Source organism: Crocuta crocuta, unplaced genomic scaffold (genome assembly GCF_008692635.1).
Source record: "Crocuta crocuta isolate KB4526 unplaced genomic scaffold, BGI_CrCroc_1.0 scaffold549, whole genome shotgun sequence".
Classification (NCBI taxonomy): Eukaryota; Metazoa; Chordata; class Mammalia; order Carnivora; family Hyaenidae; genus Crocuta; species Crocuta crocuta.
In genome coordinates, this window is record NW_027529169.1 from 1,678,824 (window position 1) to 1,699,587 (window position 20,764).

The 20,764-nt window shown below is 47.8% G+C and overlaps 4 protein-coding genes across 5 annotated transcripts in view; 2 read left to right on the plus strand and 2 right to left on the minus strand.

Annotated features, from left to right (window-relative positions):
- Window positions 1-1,683: 1,683 nt before the first annotated feature.
- Window positions 1,684-16,561, plus strand: MARS1 (methionyl-tRNA synthetase 1). Of its 2 annotated transcripts, XM_077757567.1 has the most exons (22): window positions 1,684-1,827; window positions 2,634-2,724; window positions 2,886-2,964; window positions 3,043-3,177; window positions 3,521-3,596; window positions 3,848-4,020; window positions 4,191-4,297; window positions 6,127-6,243; window positions 6,380-6,583; window positions 7,357-7,558; window positions 9,531-9,605; window positions 12,299-12,469; window positions 12,640-12,735; window positions 12,874-12,991; window positions 13,358-13,571; window positions 14,605-14,736; window positions 14,845-14,949; window positions 15,028-15,214; window positions 15,822-15,893; window positions 16,037-16,060; window positions 16,149-16,241; window positions 16,341-16,561. In XM_077757567.1, exons 1-22 carry the CDS (start codon window positions 1,719-1,721, stop codon window positions 16,485-16,487), a joined length of 2,727 nt encoding a protein of 908 aa, XP_077613693.1. In that variant the 5' UTR covers window positions 1,684-1,718; the 3' UTR covers window positions 16,488-16,561. The 2 variants fall into 2 exon arrangements, with proteins under 2 accessions (XP_077613693.1, XP_077613694.1); XM_077757568.1 differs by lacking the exon at window positions 16,037-16,060.
- DDIT3 (DNA damage inducible transcript 3) lies at window positions 16,502-17,319 on the minus strand. Its single transcript, XM_077757570.1, has 2 exons — window positions 17,182-17,319; window positions 16,502-17,089 (listed from the first exon to the last, which is right to left on the minus strand). Exons 1-2 carry the CDS (start codon window positions 17,317-17,319, stop codon window positions 16,721-16,723), a joined length of 507 nt encoding a protein of 168 aa, XP_077613696.1. The 3' UTR covers window positions 16,502-16,720.
- On the minus strand, window positions 17,300-20,514 carry LOC144226212 (DDIT3 upstream open reading frame protein). Its single transcript, XM_077757569.1, has 3 exons — window positions 20,371-20,514; window positions 18,068-18,115; window positions 17,300-17,339 (listed from the first exon to the last, which is right to left on the minus strand). The coding sequence occupies exons 1-2, from the start codon at window positions 20,431-20,433 to the stop codon at window positions 18,074-18,076; spliced, it is 105 nt and encodes a 34-aa protein (XP_077613695.1). The 5' UTR covers window positions 20,434-20,514; the 3' UTR covers window positions 17,300-17,339; window positions 18,068-18,073.
- Window positions 20,515-20,667: 153 nt separating this feature from the next.
- Window positions 20,668-20,764, plus strand: part of MBD6 (methyl-CpG binding domain protein 6) — an 8,595-nt gene continuing 8,498 nt past the window's right edge. Inside the window, exon 1 of the mRNA XM_077757571.1 lies at window positions 20,668-20,696. The gene's annotated coding sequence lies outside the window, so the exon portion shown is untranslated. The remainder of the gene's footprint in view (window positions 20,697-20,764) is intronic.

The window sequence follows — 20,764 nt, forward strand, 5'->3', positions numbered from 1 at the left end:
CCAACCCCACCAATCTCTACTGGCTAACTCTTACTTATCATTCTGGTCTCAGCTGAAAGGTCACTTGCACAAGAAAGCCTCTCTTAACCACTTAGAATTGGGTAGGGGCCCTAACTAGGAGCTCCCACAGCAAGTTTTACATGGCCCCTTATGACTTTCACAAAACTTTAGTTGTTTTTTTTTAAGTTTACTTATTTATTTAAGTAATCTCTGCACCCAATGTGGGGCTTGAACTCATGACCCTGAGACCAAGAGTTGCTTGCTCTTCCAACGGAGTCAGCCAGGTGCCCTGACTTTCATGAAACCTTAAAGATTATTTTCTGACTTCCAAGGAAGTCCGTGAGCTCTGCTAAGGCAGATGCCTGTATCTGTTTTGTTGATCATTGTACCTTCAATGCCTTGTATTGTGCCTGGCACAAAGTAACTTCTCTGTACCTCAGTTTCCTCACCTGTAAAACAAGAATGAGAGAACCGAACTCATTGTTTGCATTTTGTTAAATAACCATTTTCTTACAACTCACATTTTATGGAACAGAAATTTGGACAGGGCTCAGCTGGGCAAGTCTTCTATCCCATGTGGCATTGGCTAGGGTCACTTAGTGATAATTCAGCGGGCAGGTGAGGTGGACTGGTCTGGAGAGCTTCACTTGCATATCTGACGCCTTGATGGGGATGACTGAAATGCTGGGATCAGCTGGAGCTGTCAGCCAGAGTGTCAACACGAAACTTCTCAAGATAGTGAGACTTCTTATGTGGCTGCTCAGAGCTACCAGAGTGTTCCAAAAAGCCTGAGCAGAAGTTGCAAGGCCTAGCTTCAAAACGTCCAGAATCTCCATAGGGTTTTTGAGAATTAATTAATAAATACGTAAAGTACTTAGAACAGCATCTAACTCATAAGTGCCATTGGGTATTAATTATTCTTTTTCAAAGTTTATTTATTTAAGTAATCTCTACACCCAACCTGGGGCTGGACCTCATGACCTGGAGATCAACAGTCACATGCTCTCCGATTGAGCCAGTCAGGCACCCAGGTAGTAATACTTCTTAAAGGGATGCAGAAACGAATAAGAAGTATCCCTTTCTCAATGGCTGATATGCACTTCCTCTCATAGTATATACTTGTTGCCAAACTCAGTCTTCTTACTTTCCTTCAATCTTACCTTTTCCCTACATATACTCCCTCACCTTCAGTGAAACTGTCTAGCTCTAAGTGGCTGCAGACTTGTAGTATATCAATATTTAACAGTCACATTCCTTTTTTGTTAATAGGATATCTACATTAATTTCCACTATGTCACTAAAGTTCATCCTAACTCTCAATCGGGTAACTCCGCTTCTTGTGAACCCAAATCGAGAATCGAACTTTGCTGGTAGTCGCTGTCATGACAAGGCCACTTCAGCAAGACTAGAGGCGGCCTTCGTTTCCGTCACCGACTTCCAACTTCAGTAGAAAATCAAATCGCATTGGGCTCCACTCGTAAACTACTCATGCAGTCTCACCAAAAAAAGTGCCACTCTAGCACAGCCTCTGCTCCATCTCTATGGTATTGTTCCTGTTTCCTGGTGTTGCATGATGGGAGAAATAGTCTACTTTCCGTGAGCGGTGCGCAGGGAATGGTGAAGGTCAGAACTTCATTTCCCGGCGTGCGTCGCGGCGGACGCTCAGCCCACAGGCCGGAGGCCGGTTCCGGTTGCATCAGCGTGGGACTCACGGCGAAATGAGACTCTTCGTGAGCGAGGGCGCCCCGGGGAGCTTACCCGTGCTGGCCGCCGCGGGCCGGGCCCAGGGCAGAGAGGAGCTGCTTATCAGTACCGTAGGCCCCGAAGGTAGTCGGGGTGGCTGGTGCTGGTGGGCGGTGGATGAGGGGGGCGGAACCGAAACACGCCCGACACCCCTCCAGCAGTTGTCTTCTCCAAACCTCCACCCCTCACCACGCGCTCCCGTCCACTTCCTGTCCCATTATCCATGGCCAGCCCGTCCCTCTTCTCCCGGTCACATCTGTCATTAGTCACTTCCCTTAATTTCGGTATACCCCTTATCTCACCTCTAGTCTCCTCCCCCTTCATCTTCCAGTACCCAGTGCTCAAGTGAACCTCTGTCCTATTCCAACTTTCTCCCACGCTTATCAGGCATCTCCCATCCCCGACACTCTCTAGTTACTCGCCACAACCCCCCAGGCACCCCTTTTTCGTTCTTAGGAAATCTTGCTCTTCTCTCCCAAAATACGCAGACAACACACGGACTCCTTCGGTTTACCTCCTCTTCCCAGCCATCTGTTTGGGCGACTCTTAAAAGCGGTTTTCTTGTCACTTCTCCCAGTTCTCTTAATTTTGTTCTTGCGCTTTTCTCTTAGATCGTTCTCACTTACTCTCCGTGGTTCCAGTGTTGGGCTAAAGCACTGTCCCAATACCACTACCCCTCTGCAATGCCCATCTGTTGCCTCCAGCTGGCGGTCCCAGCTGAACACCTGCTGGTCTGTCCAGCTCGTTCTGGACCCACCCCCTTTTAGTGGTCCTATCCAGAAATCTTTACCGTGCCTTTTTTCCTGAACGATGTGAAGTTGTCCGTCTAAGTTGACCGAGGTTTTTGTTTGTTTCTTGTTTTTTCCTCTCATTTTCCTTTTCTGCATCAGAGTGTGTGGTCCCGTTCCTGACCCGGCCGAAGGTCCCTGTCTTACAACTGGATAGTGGCAACTACCTCTTCTCCACTAGTGCAATCTGCCGGTCAGTATTGGTCCTCAAGGCAGGGAGGTGGCTGAATAAAATCAGGGCTTACTGTCCCCTGTGTGACTTTATTTGCCACCACTGTTTCACTGTGGGGTGAGAAATGGGCTAGACAATTGGGCCTTTCTAGTTCTACCTTCCATTGCTCTCTCTCTGGGCAGATACTTCTTTTTGTTATCGGGCTGGGAGCAAGATGACCTCACCAACCAGTGGCTGGAATGGGAAGCTACAGAACTGCAGGTGGGACTGAGATATGGGGGGTGGCAGGCAGACACTTGCTCTTCACGGCCATCCTGACCTGTGGCTCCCACATTTTAGCCAGCCTTGTCTGCGGCCCTGTACTATTTGGTGGTCCAAGGCAAGAAGGGGGAAGATGTTCTTGGTCCGATCCGGAGAGCCCTGACATACATCGACCACAACTTGAGTCGTCGGAGCTGTCCTTTCCTGGCTGGGGTGAGTTCAGCTTTGAGATAGGGATCAGGGAAAGCTGTAGGATGAAAAAACTAAGAAGGAAGGCTGTGTTCAGAGTGCAAAACCCAGCACTGCCACTTGTTAGCAGCGTAACCTTGAAAAATCACCATACTCTCTAATCCTCAATTTTTTTCATCTTTGAAATGGGATGATATTAGTAGCCACCTCAATGGATTATTGTGAGGATTAAGTGAGGTAGCTTAAAGTGCTTAACAGAGTGCTTGACGTGTAGTCACAAAGTGTTTAGGAAACATTAGACGTTATTGTATACGTTGGGAAGAAACTGAGTATTTTACCTGTGGCCTTTTTTCTTTTCTTGACAAAGGAGACAGAATCTCTAGCCGACATTGTTTTGTGGGGAGCGCTATACCCATTACTTCAAGACCCAGCCTACCTTCCTGGTGAGAACTGTGCATATCACTTCATGCCCAGGCCCAACCCAGGAAGTTGGTGTAGGGATTCCAGAATGGGCAATAAAATATTGAGGAACCACTTTGAGGCGTAGCTTGACAGGGCAGCCATGGCAGAAAGATGGCTGCGGGAACTGGGGAAGATAACTGGAGAACCTTCGTGAAGAGAGGGAGGGGGTCCACTCTTGCTTGCCCATTCCAGGTCATGCCGATGGATTCCCTTTTTTCTCCCATCCCCACAGAAGAGTTGGGTGCCCTGCACAGCTGGTTCCAGACACTGAGTTCTCAGGAACCATGTCAGAGAGCTGCGGAGATGGTGCTGAAGCAGCAGGGTGTCCTCGCCCTCCGGCCCTACCTCCAAAAGCAGCCCCACCCCAGCTCCTTTGAGGGGGGGGCTGTCAGCAATGAGCCTGAGGTTTGGAACAGAGCAATGGGGTCCCCACAGAGCCTCAGTACCTGGGGGTGGAGGTGGCTTGGAGAGGGACTTTGAGTATGGCTGTTACCTCTTGCAGTTGTTGGAGAGCAAGGAAAGAGTTTCTTTAGTCTTTGGGCCCTCTCAAGAGGGGTTGTATCCACTCTTCACAGGAGGAAGAACTGGCTACTCTGTCTGAGGAGGAGATCGCCATGGCTGTGAGTGCTTGGGAGCAGGGCCTGGGAAGCATACCCCCACTTCGGCCACAGCAGAATCCTGTGTGAGTAGGCACAGATGAGTGGGGCATGGTTTCTTTCTTACCTTTTTTTTTTTTAAATGTTTATTTTTGAGAGAGAGGGAGAGACAGTATGAGTGGCGGAGGGGCAGAGAGAGAAAGGGAGACACAGAATCTGAAGCAGGCTCCAGGCTCTGAGCTGTCAGCCCAGAGCCCGATGCGGGGCTCAAGCTCACGGACCACAAGATCATGACCTGAGCTGAAGTCTAGCGCTTAACCGACAGAGCCACCCAGGCACCCCTACTGGGGCTTGGTTTCTTAAAAGGAAATCATTAATGGAGCCACTATCTGCTTGCCAGGTCCCCTTTGCTGACTTCTTTAATGTTCGTCTTTTCCTTTAGCGTTTTGTACCTTTCACTGCACTGATCCAGTCACCAGTTACATAGTAGAGTGCAACCCCCTGTCCCCCACCCCTGCCGAGGATAGAGCCACCGTCATACTTACCTGCATGTCTGCTACAGTAGTAAGCACACTCATAATGTGAGATAAGTCACACTGACACGGGAGGAGCAGCACACCGTGTGCTACAAAGTGCTTAGGGGCTAGGAATACAAGGATGACTGGGTGGAAGGCAATTGTCTTGAAGGAAGACTTCTCTGAAGGAGTTGATTTTAAGTGGAATTTCAGAGAAAATTATGGTATTCAGATAGGAAGCAAAGTCAATGACTGCAGGAGAAATCAGGGATCTTTTTTAAGGAAATGAGCTGTAAGATATTCTGGAAAGTAGTGGGAACCTCTAACTGGATCTGTATATCAGCAGCTGGGAAGAAAGGGTGAGGTTAACCAGAGGACTCATTTGAGTCTTTGTTAATATTAGAAACTATGGGAATCCTAGGGGCGCCTGGCTGGCTCAGTCAGTAGAGCATTCAACTCTTGTTCTCAGGGTTGTGAGTTCAAGCCCCATGTTGGGCCTGGAGCCTACTTAAAAAAGAACAAAACAAAACAAAAAAAGAAACCATGGAAATCCTGAGCTCTCAGGATGCCCAGGGTTGAAGGACACGGTAAAAGGTGGGAGCCAGGAAGTAATAGGTTGAGAATGGTTGGAAAGGTGAAAGGAGCCCTGGCAAGAGGTCGGTGCCGAGGAGGGGGTGGGTACAGGATGCATGCAGCTGAGCTCTCAGGTGACGAAGCATAAAAAGGAAGAGTGGATTGAGTGACTTCAGACAGCAGATTAACTACCGTGACTAGGCATGCGCCTGAGATCGTGGAGGGGGAGGGTGGCTGTGAAGAGGGTAGCTGATGCCTGCTGGTTTGAGTAGGGCCACAAGGAAATAACTGACATGGGTTAGGGAGGGGAGAGCCAGGGGTATAGGAGAACTTGGGAAGACGTGAAGATGAGGTGGCAGTCCTGTGAGCATTTCAGGCAGTGACTAGAGGTAGTGCTTCCATAACACCTGGGTAGAAGAGGAACGGGTAGTGCTGGGAAGGGATGCTTGGGTGGCATCGAAGTTTGAGGAGAGTGGTGGTTGACAGAGCCAGGAAGAGTTTTGTTAATACCCAGGAAATTGGAGCCTGAGAATGAGCTGATGGAAGAGAAGCATTTACGACAGTAAAGGGGACAGAGGTCAGTAGGAATGCAGCTCCTTAAGAGCAGTGCCTGGGCTTGCTCACTGTGGCAGGGCCCTACTTGCAACTGTAGGGGGTCTTGTGGCTTTTGGGGGCATTCATGATCCTGTGGTTTCATGTGAAGAAAGACTTCAGATGTACCTGAGTCTGACAATAGAACAGATGTGTGTGGGTGTTCCGTGCACTGTTGGTCTCTCTTGACCCTTGCTTCTCCCCCACGGACTGTTCTTTTCCTCTTTCCCTACCAGGTTGCCTGTGGCTGGGGAAAGGAATGTGCTTATCACCAGCGCCCTCCCTTATGTCAACAATGTCCCCCACCTTGGAAACATCATTGGTTGCGTGCTCAGTGCTGATGTCTTTGCCAGGTGGAGCCAGCTGCAGGGGAAGACTTCCTGAGGGAGCAGTGGCCCAAAGGAATAGAATGTCTCAAGGGTGGCGGGGATCCTGGGAACACGGGAGGGTCTGGCACGGGGCCCCTGTAATCACCATATCCCCTTCCAGGTACTCCCGCCTCCGCCAGTGGAACACTCTCTATCTGTGTGGGACAGATGAGTATGGTACAGCGACAGAGACCAAGGCTATGGAGGAGGGCCTGACCCCCCAGGAGATCTGTGACAAGTACCACGCCATCCATGCCAATATCTACCGCTGGTTTAATATCTCATTTGATATTTTTGGACGTACCACCACTCCACAGCAGACCAAGTAAGTTTCCTGTAATCAGGCAGAAATAGCGGGTGGATACTGGGCTGGGGGAAATTAGAATATCCTGGAGATGGAAGGAACCAGAAGTGTTGGTTAGGCATCCTTCTTAAACTCAGGATCTGAATATTGCCCTGAAATGTATCCCAAGCATGGGGATTCAGTGGTTGCAGAAGCCTGACCAGGGGCTGAAGAAGAAGCCAAAGATGGGAAGAGATAGGACTTAGGCTCAAAGGAAGTATTTGCCTTCCCGCTGCCGCCTCCCTGCTCTTCCCTGAGTGCTGTGGAGTTTTAGGACAGTCCCTCCCACTCCTGTGTTGATTTATAACAAATACATGCATTCTTCCCCTGCCTGGTATTCATCCTTATAAAAACTGTATAGTAGCCTGACAGTTTGATAGCGTTCAGCAGTTTAATAGTTGGACCAATTAATTTTGATTTTAGGACATATTGAAAAAGAGTACAGTCCTGTCCTTTTAGAGATTTTTGTTAGCAAAGAGCACAGAACTGTTAAGTTTGTATTTGACAAACGTAAGTTCTAAGGTGTTGAGGGAAGGGATTGTGTGGAGAGTAAGGGATATGTATGAGGGGTCCGGGCTTATCCAGTAAAGCTCCTAAAATTGACTAGATGGCCTTGGCCTTGAGGGGCCTTCTGCCTGATTTTTCGGCATTGGGACTGACTTGGGGTCTGGGTGCAGTCACAGGAGGGAGGGGTGCTCCACTTCCTCTGACTTCCTCTGATCCGGCCCTCCCCTGTCCCTGATTCACTTTGGCAGAATCACGCAGGACATCTTCCAGCGGTTGTTGACCCGAGGTTTTGTGTTCCAAGATACCATGGAGCAGCTGCGGTGTGAGCACTGCGCCCGCTTCCTGGCTGACCGCTTTGTGGAAGGTGTGTGTCCCTTCTGTGGCTATGAGGAGGCCCGGGGTGACCAGTGTGACAAGTGTGGCAAGCTCATCAATGCCATTGAACTCAAGGTGAGAGGAGGGTCTCGTGGAAGCGCAGAAGGAGACCATCTGTATTATTCAGGGACTCCCAGGCTTGTCCCATTCAGAATTGTTATTTTAGCATTCAGGACCTGTCACCAGTGTCTCTTTTTACCCTATCTCATTGTTTTGGTTCATTGGACATTTACTGAGCATTTACTGTGTGCTTAGCATTGTGCTAGGGAAGAGACAGGATGAGTGCTTCCGAACCTTTGCTCCTGCTTTACATCATCCGATCTGCATTCGTTTAGTTCTTTCTCTCTTCTGTAAACACATTTCTTTTTTTCCATGTTTACTCATGTGTTAATTTATTCATTTATTTATACAACACCTGTGTTTTAAGCCCTTGTGATAGGGTGGTCCCTGGGAACCGCTGCAGATGTAGCACTGAGTAAGACAGATCTTTATGTAGTGCAGGGAGGAGACCAGCCTTAAGGACAAGAATGTATGTACACGATAAACTGCCAGGAAGATGTGACAGTGGCCAGGTGATCAGAGAAGGCCTCTCAGAGGAGGGAACACTCCTGAACTGAGAGTTTGAAGAATGAGAAGGAGCAAGCTGGGCGATGAGGGGTTGAGAGTGGTCCAGGCAGAAGGAGCAGGAAATGCAAAGGCATAAGGCAGCAGGCAGCTGAAAAGGCAGAATGGAGAAGGCCAGTGTAGCTGTAGCACAGTGACAGGGACGGGCGATTGAGGGAAGGTCAGAGAGGTCAGCAGTGACCAGATTACCAGGGCCCAGTAAGCCATTGTGGGAGCTGAATGGTAGGCTGCCCTGTGGAAAACTGATGGGAGGGAAGCAAGAAAGAAAGTGGGGAGACCATTTGGGAGGCCAGAATGGTAGCTCAGAAACGAGATGATGGTAGATTGGTTTAGGTGAACAACAGCAGAAATGGGGAGAAGAAAAGGATTCAAGATAGGTTTTGGAGGTAGACTACTGGATAGATGAATTCCGGGTGAGGGGAAGTCAAGAAAACTATGACGTGTAAGCTTTTGGCTCAAGGCAGCTTGGGTAGACCGTAGTACCATCTACGGACGTGGGCAGGCTTGGTTGAAGGGCAGGGGTTCTGCTGTAGTGCAGTGATACTGTTGTGTGGGCTCAGTTTGCGGTGCCTGTTAGATGCCCACGCAGAGTGTTGGGTAGGCGGCTGGAGGTAGGCATGTAGAGCTCAGGACAGAGGTCCTGAGAAAGTTCCAATGGCTCACCTTCAGAAGCCCAGATCAGGGCGCTTAGCTGGCTCAGCTGGTAAAACATGCAAAGTCTCAGGGTCACGAGTTCAAGACCCACGTTGGGAATGGAGCCTCCTCAGACAAGAAGAGATTGAAAAGCCCAGATCTAACCTCACGGGGAAGCTTTCATCGATTACTCCCACCTGACTAGTCCTCTAGTCATCACTCTCCACTGTTTGCATAGTTAGTTTGTGCCATGAAAGTAAGTATCTTGACGTTTTGCTTCATAGAGGTCTGTACTCCCTAACTTGATTGTAACTTCCTCAGGGAGAGAACTGTGTGTCTGTTCCCCTTCCTACCCTCACACAGCTGCACACAGCACAGTGCTCTCTACCTAGCCTGTGCTCAGAGAATGCGTTTTTCTCTCTCTTTTTAAAAAGATCTTATTTTTAAATAATCTATACACCCAATGTGGGGCTTGATCTCACAACCCTGAGATCAAGGGTTGCATGCTTTGCTGACTGAGCCAGGCAGGCGCCCCTGCTTTTTCCTGTTCTTTGGAGCGATAGGACAGAGTCGTGAAACTCTCACTAACAAATGTTATGCTGTGGCTGTGTGGACCTGAGTCTTCAAGTTCTCAGAAGACCCAAGTAAGCATGGAGCTAAGCGAGATGGCAGACTGGGGAGCTCATCCCTCTGTGCCTCTCGCCTCGCCTGCACAGCTCCCCCTGGCCTGCAGCCCTGATCCTGGCTATTCCACCTTGTGTCACCCCTTCCCTTCCCTTTCCCTTCACAGAAGCCTCAGTGTAAAGTCTGCCGGTCGTGTCCTGTGGTGAAATCCTCTCAGCACCTGTTCCTGGACCTGCCTAAGGTAAGTGGGCCTTTCCCTCAAGCTAGTCTGCACAGCAACTTTGGCCCCCTTGGCCTCAGCCACAAATCTGTACCAAACCACTCTCAAATGTTTTTTATTTTTTAAATTTTTTTTGTTTTTATTAAAAAAATTTTTTTAATGTTAATTTATTTGTGTGTGTGTGAGAGAGAGAGAGAAAGAAAACAAGTGGGGAAGGGGCAGAGAGAGAGGAAGACACAGCATCTGAAGCAGGCTCCAGGCTCTGAGCGGTCAGCACAGAGCCCACTGCGAGGCTCAAACTCACAAATCGTGAGATCGTGACCTGAGCTGAAATCGGATACTTAACTAACTGAGCCACCCAGTGCCCCGCAAATGTTTTTAATTTCCATTTTAAAAATATATAAGCTTGGGGCACCTGAGTGGCCAGACAGTCAAGCATCCAATTCTTGATTTTGGATCACATCATGATTTCATAGTTCATGAGATTGAGCCCCACTTTGGGTTCTGTGCTGCTTGGAGTTCTCTCTCTCCTTTTTTCTCTGTCCCTCCTCCATTTGGGCACACACGCTCTCTCAAAATAAATAAGTAAACTTAAAAAACAAACGTGTGGGGGTATTGTAAAGAGGATGTAACAGATTAAAGGGAACAAGGTGAAGGCCCAAGGCCCAGGCTCATTGGCCAGAGGTACTGACTACGGCTCATTTTCCTTGGTGTCCAGAGATAACGTATGCATGTGAAAGTATTTGCCTGTCTTTTTTTTCTTAATATAAATTAGGTCATGGCATTCATATTGTTCTACAGCCTGCTTTTTTTTTTTTTTTACTTTGTGATGTGTCTTAACCAATTTTCCATATTAGATCTGCCTCCTTTTTTAACTTTGGAAGTAATTTCAATCTTGCAAAAAGAGCTTCAAGAATAAATAGTTGCTAGATAAAAAACCCAGGTATTCATATCCACATTCACTAGTTGTTTAAATTTTGCTCTATTTTAGCATATTCTCTCTCTCTACACATACACATACATACATGTATGTTCTTATTCTTAACTGTGTTTCCTAAGAAAAGACAGTCTTGCCTAACCATAATAAACAATTTCAAGGAATTTAACATTGATATAGTTGTCTAATCTCCTATCCATATTTCAGTTTTGTCAGTTATCCCAATAATGTCCTTTACAGCATTATTTTTCCTTTAGTATGGAATCTAGCTCAGGATTATGTATTCCATTTAGGTTTTCTGTCTTTGTTTTCCTTTCATCTAAAACAGCTCCTCAGCCTTGCATCTTTTATGACATTAACAGTTGTTTTTTTAAAAAAAATTTTAACGTTCTTTCAATATTTGAGAGGGAGAGAGAGAGTGTGAGCTGGGGAGGGGAAGAGAGAGAGAGCAGACACAGAATCCGAAACAGGCTCCAGGCCCTGAGTTGTCAGCACAGAGCCAGACGCCGGACTTGAACCCACGAACCATGAGATCATGACCTGAGTTAAGGTCAGACACTTACCTGACTGAGCCACCCAGGCGCCCCTGACATTAACAGTTTTTAAGATTACAGTCTCTGATCACCCCCCACCCCAAAGAGGCTATTCCTCATTTTTGGATTTGGCTATTTTGTCATGATTAAATAAATTCAGGTTCTGCGTCCTCAGTTGGAATACTACATAAATGATATTGTGTCCTTTCCAGAGGCACCTGATAGCCATTTCCCCCTCATTGGCAATGTTGATTTTGTCTAGTCAAGGTGTTACTCAGTGTCTCCTTTGTACAATTAACATTTTTCCCCTTGCAGCTTATAAGCAGTCTGTGGGAGTATACACAAAATTGTTTCCTTTTGCCTTCACTAGCAAAGTGTGTGCCTATTTCCCCATAGCCTCACCAATAGAATGTATCGTCAGGCTTCAGAAGCTATGGTATTTATGTGGGTAAATTACATAAGCCATCCCCTCCAACAGATTTATCTCTCTTTTTCTGCTTATAAAAGTGAAGTAAGGGGCACCTGGGTGGCTCAGTCGGTTAAGCGTCTGACTTCAGCTCAGGTCACGATCTCATGTTTCATGGGTTTGGGCCCCACATCGGGCTCTGTGCTGGATGGATCAGAGCCTGGAGCCTGTTTTGGATTCTATGTCTCTCTCTCTCGCTGTCGCTCTGACTCTTTAAAAAAAAAAAAAAGTGAAGTAAGCTTGATTCTAAAATTTCAGGTAGAAATATGGTACAAAACTAGATGTGTTCCCCGTAATTTCATCTGAGAATAAAACCACTGATACACATTTTCCTTCAGAATTTTGTCTGAGCTTCTGTATGTTGTTACTTATTTTTATTATGATAGGATTATATATTATCGTTTTGCGGTTTGCTTAATTTAATATATCTTAGAGATCTTTACACGTCAGCGTGTGCAGATCTAACTCACTCTTTAATGGCCTTATAAGTATTTCATTGTATTGATACACCATATTTCCATAACTCTACTGAACCATGGGTGTTAGTTTCAATTTTTTTTTGCTATGATGAACAGTTTACTTTTTTATGTACATATCCATGCACTTATGTGTATTTCTATTGAAATAGTTCCTAGCAGTGGAATTGCTATGTCAAAGTCACGAGTCCTTTAATTGTATATTGCCGGACTACTCCAGAGAGGTTGTACGTGTTTATCCTCATGTGAACCATGTAGGAGACTGTCCTAAATCAGCCCTCTTACTTTCTCTGCCATCTCAGCTGGAAAAACGACTGGAGGAATGGTTGGGGAAGACATTGCCTGGTAGTGACTGGACACCCAATGCCCGGTTCATCATTCGTTCTTGGCTTCGAGATGGCCTCAAGCCCCGCTGCATAACTCGAGACCTCAAATGGGGAACCCCTGTACCCTTAGAAGGTTTTGAGGACAAGGTAACAACCCTGTGCTTTATTCATATGTCATATTATTCTGCCTTGGGGTTGAGACCCTGGGCTAGCAGAATAGACTGTTGATTATGTCTTGCTTCAGTCAGAGACTGGGTTCGTGAGGTTTTGCCAGTGTTCGTTCATCCTAGTGTATTTTTCTCCTCCTGGTCCTCCAGGTATTCTATGTTTGGTTTGATGCCACCATTGGCTACGTGTCCATCACAGCCAATTATACAGACCAGTGGGAGAGATGGTGGAAGAACCCAGAACAGGTGGGCAGCTCTTGGTTAGCCTGTCTATGGGGAGGGTGCGTGCATATGTGTGTTGAGGTGGTTAGGATTGGGTATCTGTTCTTTCTTGGGCCTTTGAAGACAGTCTCAGGAGGTTTGTCTCCCAACTATATTTTGTAGGTGAACCTGTATCAGTTCATGGCCAAAGACAATGTTCCCTTCCACGGCTTAGTCTTTCCTTGTTCAGCCTTGGGAGCTGAGGACAACTATACCTTGGTCAGCCACCTCATTGCTACAGGTACCCTGGAAGACTGAAGATGGGGAAGTTCCTAAGGAATGAGGACTGAGGCAGTATTTGGAAGAAGATCTTGGAGAGGTGCTAGATCTTGAGTTAGGAGTTGAGATGAAATAGGAATAACTAGAACATGAGAACTCAACCCAGAAGAAAGCAGAAATCTAAAGCTAAAATTCTGTAGTGGGTAGAAGCAAGGGAGAAAAAGAGTAGAACGGAGAGGAAGAGATTCCCAAGTTCTGTGCAGGCCAGCTACTCAAGAAGTATTACTGGTCACCCACAGTTGAGGTTGAAGGAGAGGGGAGAAGAGTTAGTGGGTCAGAGAGGGAAAGGTGTGATTTGAACAGATGGTTCTCATTCTCCTCTGTCCAGAGTACCTGAATTATGAGGATGGGAAGTTCTCCAAGAGCCGGGGTGTGGGAGTGTTTGGTGACATGGCCCAGGACACAGGGATCCCTGCTGACATCTGGCGCTTCTATCTGCTCTCCATTCGGCCTGAGGGCCAGGACAGTGCCTTCTCCTGGACCGACATGTTGCTCAAGAATAATTCTGAACTGCTTAACAACCTGGGCAACTTCATCAACAGGTGGGACTTAGTGGGGGGCGGGTCAGAGTCAGATGAGCTGGGGATGGGGTGGGATGGTGGCTAGCTCTGCTCCACTAGGTAGGAGACATGGGAGAGATGAGGATGCAGGGAAGGCAGTCATGAATGAGCAGGAGCTGTGAAGGATGGGGAAGACAATGAAGAAAGTGGGTTTCTATTCATTGGGACCCGATCCTCCAAAATGGTAGGGTATGTATGCTTGGGTAAAGTCAGTTGTAGAGATGTGATTTAGCCAAGTTGGTCACAAAGTGAACTTTTACAAATTGTTTTCTCATTAATGTTTTTATAAAATTGGAAATGTGTTCTTTCCCAGCAAAAAAGTTTACTTACAGACCATTGGAAAAGTTTGGCTGAAGAAGGGGATTATTTTAGGGTAGGGGTAGGAGATGTTTACCGTACTCTTTGGGGGTTTTGTTACTTTAGGCTCACAGTCCGTTATTGGTCTCTGTCTCAGCTATTCTGCAATCTAAAGTATATTCTGTGGCTACACATCCTTTCAGAATTGGTTGTCAGCTGCATTTCACAGATAGCCTCTACTAGAGTATTGGATAGCAAGTAACATACTTCAACTTGATCATTCTCAATATTGATTTCTTAAAAAGAAAATGAAGTTGCTTGACTTTATCAGGTTTCTTATTCTTAGGGGAGAGAGAACAAGAAATGAATTTTTTTTTTTTCTTTGAGAGGGGGAGAGCATGAGCATGAGCAGGGGAGGGGCAGAAGGAGAGAGAGAATCTTAAGCAGTTTCCACATCGATCACAGACCCCAAAGTGGGGCTCGATCTCCCAACTGTGAGATTATGGCCTGGGTTGAAATCAAGAGATGGACACCTAATTGAGCCACCCAGGTACTCCAAGGAATGAATAAAATTAATGGATTTTTTGCCTTCCAGCTTGAGAGAGTCAGGAGGTATCAATTCTGAGAGAATGGAGAATTAGGCAAATCAGGTCAAATTTCTATAAGGACACTGGCCAGTAATTCCCCTTTTCTCTTCCCCTTCTGTACTCCCATGAAGAGCTGGAATGTTTGTGTCTAAGTTTTTTGGGGGCTGTGTGCCTGAGATGGTGCTTACTTCTGATGACCAGCGCCTGCTGGCCCACGTCACCCTGGAGCTCCAGCACTATCACCAGCTGCTAGAGAAGGTTCGGTAAGTAACCTGCCCCTCTGTCTCCGCTCAGTCATCTACAGGCATGTTGAGAGTCCCATACTGGCTCCTCTGGGACTTTCCACTTCTCTTTGCCTCCTCCCTTCCCAGGATCCGGGAGGCCTTACGCAGTATCCTCACCATCTCTCGCCATGGCAACCAATATATTCAGGTGAATGAGCCTTGGAAGCGGATTAAAGGCAGCGAGGCTGACAGGTAAGTTTGGCTGCAGGAATAAAGTGGCAGTAGGCTGTGTCCTTCTGGAAATTCTGACTAATCTCTCTTCTTCCCTAGGCAGCGAGCAGGGACAGTGACAGGCTTGGCAGTGAACATAGCCGCCTTGCTGTCCGTCATGCTCCAGCCTTACATGCCCACGGTTAGTGCCACTATCCAGGCCCAGCTGCAGCTTCCAGCTCCAGCTTGCAGTGTCCTGCTCACAAGCTTCCCATGTACCTTACCCGCAGGACACCAGATTGGCACGGTAGGTCCCTCAGGGCTAGAGCCAGCCAGCCTCTTAAAACCCCTACCTTTGCTATACAGCCTTTGGGGAGGCCTCAGAGAACTTTGGACATAGGACTCTCACAGCTGTTCTCTGAACCCCTTCCCCACTCCTCCCCACTCTGCACGCAGGTTTGTTTCTCATATAAAGTCCTTGGTATTAGCTCGCAAGCTCTGTGTTGTCTATAGCCCATGTATCATCGTTGTTCTTCATGCCAGAACCCAGTACTTGGCATGTAAAATTAATTGGTATATGGTAGATGTAATGAGATGTTTGAAGAAATGCCACGGTCACCTAGTCTCCGCAGTGCTAACAGGCAGGGATAAAGTAAATTCACCTCTAAACCCTGTGTCAACCCAGCATCCTTAGTTTAAATACTCTTGGACCTTACTAATACTTTGGGCTTTCCTAGTGAATGCCAGTGCTGTTTCTGGATTCTTTACTGAAGTCAGCAAGTATATGCTCATTTGTTTCTTCTAAAAATTTAGAGTTCCTGAATGTCAGTGACTGGGATTAGAGAGGCCCCTCTCTGTAGTCTGGTAGAGTTTATATGTAATCAGTGAATGTTTATGGACCTCTTTCTTCACAGGTCAGTCCCTTATTCCAAAAATTGGAAAATGACCAGATTGAAAGTTTGAGGCAGCGCTTTGGCGGGGGCCAGGTGAGAAAGCTAAAGACTGTGCTGTCACCCATCAAGAGCCATGGTGTCCTCTCCTTGGTGTCCCCGAGTAATCCTCACTCGTTACTCTTTCCACCTTTTGGCCCTGCTGCTTCCTTACTTATAGTTTTTCTTTCCTGTCTTAGCTGGAAGAGTCCTTGGAGTTAAAGGTAATCCCATTCCCCCTGAGATATTCTATAAAGCTTGAGGTCAAGGGGTATTTATGGAGCAGGTGAGAGCTTTGTTGTTGTTCTCCAGGCAAAAGCACCCCCCACGCCAGTGGTTGTAGAGGCTACGGCAACAGCTGGACCACAGCAGATACAAGTGCTAATGGATGAAGTGACAAAACAGGTACATAGCCTAAACACTGCGGGAGACTGGACAAGCGGGATCCCAAATCGGTTCTTTCTGGCCTCACTGTTGTTCTTCCCTCACCTGCTCTGCTTTTAGGGCAACATTGTGCGAGAACTAAAAGCACAAAAAGCAGACAAGAACCAGGTTGCTGCAGAGGTGGCTAAACTCTTGGATCTGAAGAAGCAGTTGGCTCTAGCTGAGGGCAAACCCCTTGAAACCCCAAAAGGCAAGAAGAAAAAGTGAACGTGAGACCTGGCTCATAGGAAGTCACTTTAATGGATATGGACAGTAATAAATAAATGTACAATCTCTATATACATGCTGAGACCCTTTCCTGTTATCTCCCCCAAGCTTCCCCCTACTAAACAGATGGGGTCAAGGGTCACATCATTGGCACTGGTGAGAAGATGGTCAGCAGCCACTTCCCGAAAGGTAGGTAGTGGCTGGCCCAAGGGGGAAGTGATGGTCCCAACTGTTCATGTTTGGTGCAGATTAACCATTCGGTCAATCAGAGCTCGGCGAGTCGCCTCCACTTCCCTGGTCAGGCGCTCGATTTCCTGCTTGAGCCGTTCGTTCTCTTCAGCAAGCTGTGTCACTTTTCTCTCGTTCTCTTGTTCTTTCTCCTTCATGCGTTGCTTTCCAGCTCCAGCTGGGGACTGGCCACTCTGTTTCCGTTTCCTGGGTCGTCCTTGGTCTTCCTCTTCTTCCTCCTGAGCCAGGGAGCTCTGACTGGAATCCGGAGAGTGAGGGCTCTGGGAGGTGTTCGTGACCTCTGCTGGTCCTGGCTCCTCAGTCAGCCAAGCCAGAGAGGCAGGGTCAAGTGTGGTGAAAGTTTTTGATTCTTCCTTCAAGGGAATGAGGAAAGGTAGAGTAAATATTAGTTAAGATGGGAAGGGCAAGACCTCCCCCTCCTCAGCTTTAGGCCTGGCATTCTCACCTCCTTGTTTCCAGGGGGTAAAACGTAGGTACTCCCATTTTCATCTGAGGACAGCACCTCCTGCAGGTCCTCATACCAGGCTTCCAGCTCCCAGCTGGACAGTGTCCCGAAGGAAAAAGGCAGTGACTCTGCTGCCATCTCTGCAGTTCGATCAGGCTCTGGAAGAGTACAGATTCAGGATGTGGGGGTCAGGTGGGAGTGGGAGAAGCTCCACTTAGCAGTCAAACAGTCTATACCAGCCCCAGGCTGGCAAACTGGCTCGCTACCTGTTCGTAGATAAAGATTTATTGGAACCTAACTATATCCACTTATTTACATACTGTTACGGCTGTTTCTATGCTACAACAGTGGAAACCTCGACATTCAAAATATTTACTGTTTGGCCCTTTAAAATTTAGCAATTGGTCTATACTAGCATTCCTTCCTTGCTTTTGCCCAGCATATGAAGAAGCCAAGGGTCTGGAGAATATATTCTTAGGTGATCCTAGTAAAAGTCCTCCACCTCCCTGAGGGAACTGGTTGGTAGTTTCCAGGGGCAATTATCAGACCATCTGTGTTCTTTTCTCCTCCTGTGTGGGGAGTCCTTTGGGTGAGTCTAACCTTGATGGGGACTGAGGTTTGGTAGGACAAACCAGTTCTCTTTGTTGGGACTGAATGCTCACTCAGCCAGCTTTCAATTAGGACATGCTCTAAGAATAGTGATTTGGTCACCTGGTTAGGGGAAGGCCAGGAGGATGGATTTAGCCTGTCAGCAAAAGTGCTCAGATTCAAACCCTTCTCTCCTGTCTTCTCTAGGTGCTTTCATAACTTGTTAGGGCTCCCAGTACAGTGACCCTAAGCAGCACCTCTTAAGAACTGGTTTTGGGATAGGATTGGTTAAGTTTACCTGCTCTCAGGTGTGGTGATGTATGAAGATACACTTCCTCCTGGAACACTGTAGGGATCAAAGACAGATGTTAGCCATTTTTTGGAAGGGAGAGAGGTAACTTCTTTTATCTCCAGCCTCCTATTGGTCTTTCCTCACTTCTTATAGGGTATAATCAAAGGTCCCTGCAGCCATTCCAAGGACAGAAGAGAGCCGGGCCTTTATTTTTAGTGGCTGATGTTTGTAGTCCTGATTACATAATAGAAAAGTCATGGTCAACTCTTACTTTCTCTAAATTCAAGGCAGGCCTCAAACCTCCCAGGGTAAGGATTGGACTACAGGGAAGGGAACAAATCAAGTGATATTTTCCTAGTTCCATTCCCACACTGACATCCTCCAAATGCACCTTTCCAGTCTGAACCTTTCCTGAGATCTCCAACTGTGCCATTTAACTGCTTACCTGAATCTCTGCTTTTGGATGTCTAAAAGACATCTCAGGCTTCCTATGTCCAAAGACAGATTCCTGCTTATCTTTTCCTTCCATGGTCTTCCCCATCTCAGTAAATGGCATCTCTACTTGCTTAAGCCAAAACCCTTAGAATTGTCCTTGATTCCTCTCTCATACCCCACAATTCAAACCACTGGTAAATTTTTTTAACTCATTCTTCAAAAACCCAGAATCTAAATATTTCTCACCAACTCCATTGTTTCCAATCCAGATCAAGTTACTGTTATCTCTGTTGGATTACTGCAGGGCTCCCAGTTTCTGTTCTTGCGACCCGTCCCCAAGTCTGTTCACTACAGGCAGCCAGAGTGAACCCTTTAAAACTTAGGTCAGGTGCTGGGTTCTGCTCAAAACTCTCCAGTGACTTCCAATTTCATGACTATTAGTGGATAAGGTCCTTAAAAATGGCTTAAAAGCCCCCCCCCCATCTGTTCCTTCCCTGCCCTGGAGTTCTCATTGACCATTCTCCCTCTTGCTCACTCTAGTTCAGCCAGCTAACTTCTGTTCCACAAAGAGACTGCATCCTCCCACTTTAGGAAAAGCTCTCCTTCCACATATATATATGGCTTACTGCCTTGCCTCTTTTTAGATCTTAAATTTAAATGTCACTTCAGTGAGAGAATCCCTAACCACTCAATGTAAAACTGTAACCCCTCCACCCTGAGCATTCTCTACCCTTCCATGCTTTACTTTTCTCATTGGCACGTAACATGTTTATGGTGTGCCTTTTCCCACTGAAGTATCAGCTCTGAGAGAGCAGAGATTTTTTTTTTCTTGTTCATGGGTATATCGGGGCGCAAAATGCATGGTATGTAGTAGGTATGTGTTAAGTATTTGCTAGGAATGGATGGATACATTCTTCCCAGTCTCTTTCAGAGGGAAGGGAGGAGGAAGCCCAGAGGCAGAACAGCAGCTGCCTATCCCTGGGGACTGGAGATGCAATATCACCCAGAGTGTTTCTCTTCAGGGCTGTCCTCCCTGGGGAACCCTCCTTGCCTTCCAGTGTGTGGGCTGCAGCTTTCATCAGCAGTGGAGCCCAGGCCAGAGGGCTGCAGAGCCAAACAGGGGGCTGGCCTGATGCAATGGTTACACAAAGATTAGTTGGAGACAGGACAGGAGAAAGAGGCAGGGACCAATCTCAGGGGAAAGACAGTACACTGGGGAGATCCCAAATGGCTTCCCACACTTAAGAGGTCCAGAATGCTCTCTTGTGCAGGAGGCCCAGAGACTTCTGGGGGATTGTGAAAACCCATCTCCAGTCCCTGTCCATCAGCACCCCTCCTCCCAAAAGTGTTATCGGTTTCCTTAAGGTTCAGTTTTCTGTTAGGATGCGGAATGGCTGTCCTGTGGATCCAGGAGCGCCTGCTACCGACGCGGCCACTCTGGCCCTGAGACGCTGGGGCTGAGACGGGATTGGGGGTGGGGCAGGGGTAGTGCCGCTGACGGTAAGGCGGGAGGAGAAGCGTGAGCCATGGTCACCCAGGCGTCTCAGCGTGGGGGAGTGTCCTGCTGCCTCGCCTCCCACCGTACGGGCCTAACGAGGTGGCCTGCGGTCAGCAACCTACGAGAATAAATCTCCCAAGGGCATCTGGACCCCTCCGCCCATCAGCATAGAGCAGGGCCCACGCTCCGGGCAGGGGTGGGGTGACGTTATCGTCCGAAGAAAGAGAGGATTCTCCCTATCCCTTCCTCGGACTGTCACCAGCTTCATCGAGGAGGGGGTGGGGCCACATCCTGAAAGCAAATGTCTGACTTAGAGGGGACAAATGGTGTTTCCGAAGATCGAAGGATAAAAGGTAGATAGGGGATCAGTACTCGCCTCTCTCCTCAGGTTCCGGCTCTGATTTTGGCTTTGCTGCTGCCACCCGCTCATCTTCAACATGGTCTGCTCTGTGCCTTAGACTCAAGCCTCTGACCTCGGTAGCTGGCAGCACTGATCTTTTAATAAAGCCTTGCCCTCCTCTCAGGGGCGGGTCCAGAAGCTTACCAATCAGGGCGCGGCACGCCGGCGCCGACCCCGCCTCATCCCTTACATCCGCCACTCAGAATCTCCCGCGGCTCCGCCCCCATCGCTCCCTCCTGCTTGGGGGTAGACGTTGTGTTGGACCCGGAAGTGGCTTTGGGTCACGAGGCTTCGCGGAGGAGGTGAGTGAGTCATGCGCGCGCGCGGAGGGGAGAACTGGAGGGGGAGGGGAGGAAAGGGGGGCGGGGAT

What these genes read in the sequence shown, in the direction of transcription:
- MARS1 (XM_077757567.1), top strand. Translation starts at nt 1,719, where the DNA reads ATGAGACTCTTCGTGAGCGAGGGCGCCCCGGGGAGCTTACCCGTGCTG. An exon ending in AGTGCTGATGTCTTTGCCAG is followed by an intron (nt 6,244 to 6,379) that starts GTGGAGCCAGCT and finishes ATCCCCTTCCAG; the next exon opens with GTACTCCCGCCTCCGCCAGT. An exon ending in CAGGACACCAGATTGGCACG is followed by an intron (nt 15,215 to 15,821) that starts GTAGGTCCCTCA and finishes CTTTCTTCACAG; the next exon opens with GTCAGTCCCTTATTCCAAAA.
- DDIT3 (XM_077757570.1), bottom strand. Translation starts at nt 17,319, where the DNA reads ATGGCAGCAGAGTCACTGCCTTTTTCCTTCGGGACACTGTCCAGCTGG. An exon ending in TACCCCCTGGAAACAAGGAG is followed by an intron (nt 17,090 to 17,181) that starts GTGAGAATGCCA and finishes ATTCCCTTGAAG; the next exon opens with GAAGAATCAAAAACTTTCAC.
- LOC144226212 (XM_077757569.1), bottom strand. Translation starts at nt 20,433, where the DNA reads ATGTTGAAGATGAGCGGGTGGCAGCAGCAAAGCCAAAATCAGAGCCGG. An exon ending in GCCGGAACCTGAGGAGAGAG is followed by an intron (nt 18,116 to 20,370) that starts GCGAGTACTGAT and finishes TGATCCCTACAG; the next exon opens with TGTTCCAGGAGGAAGTGTAT.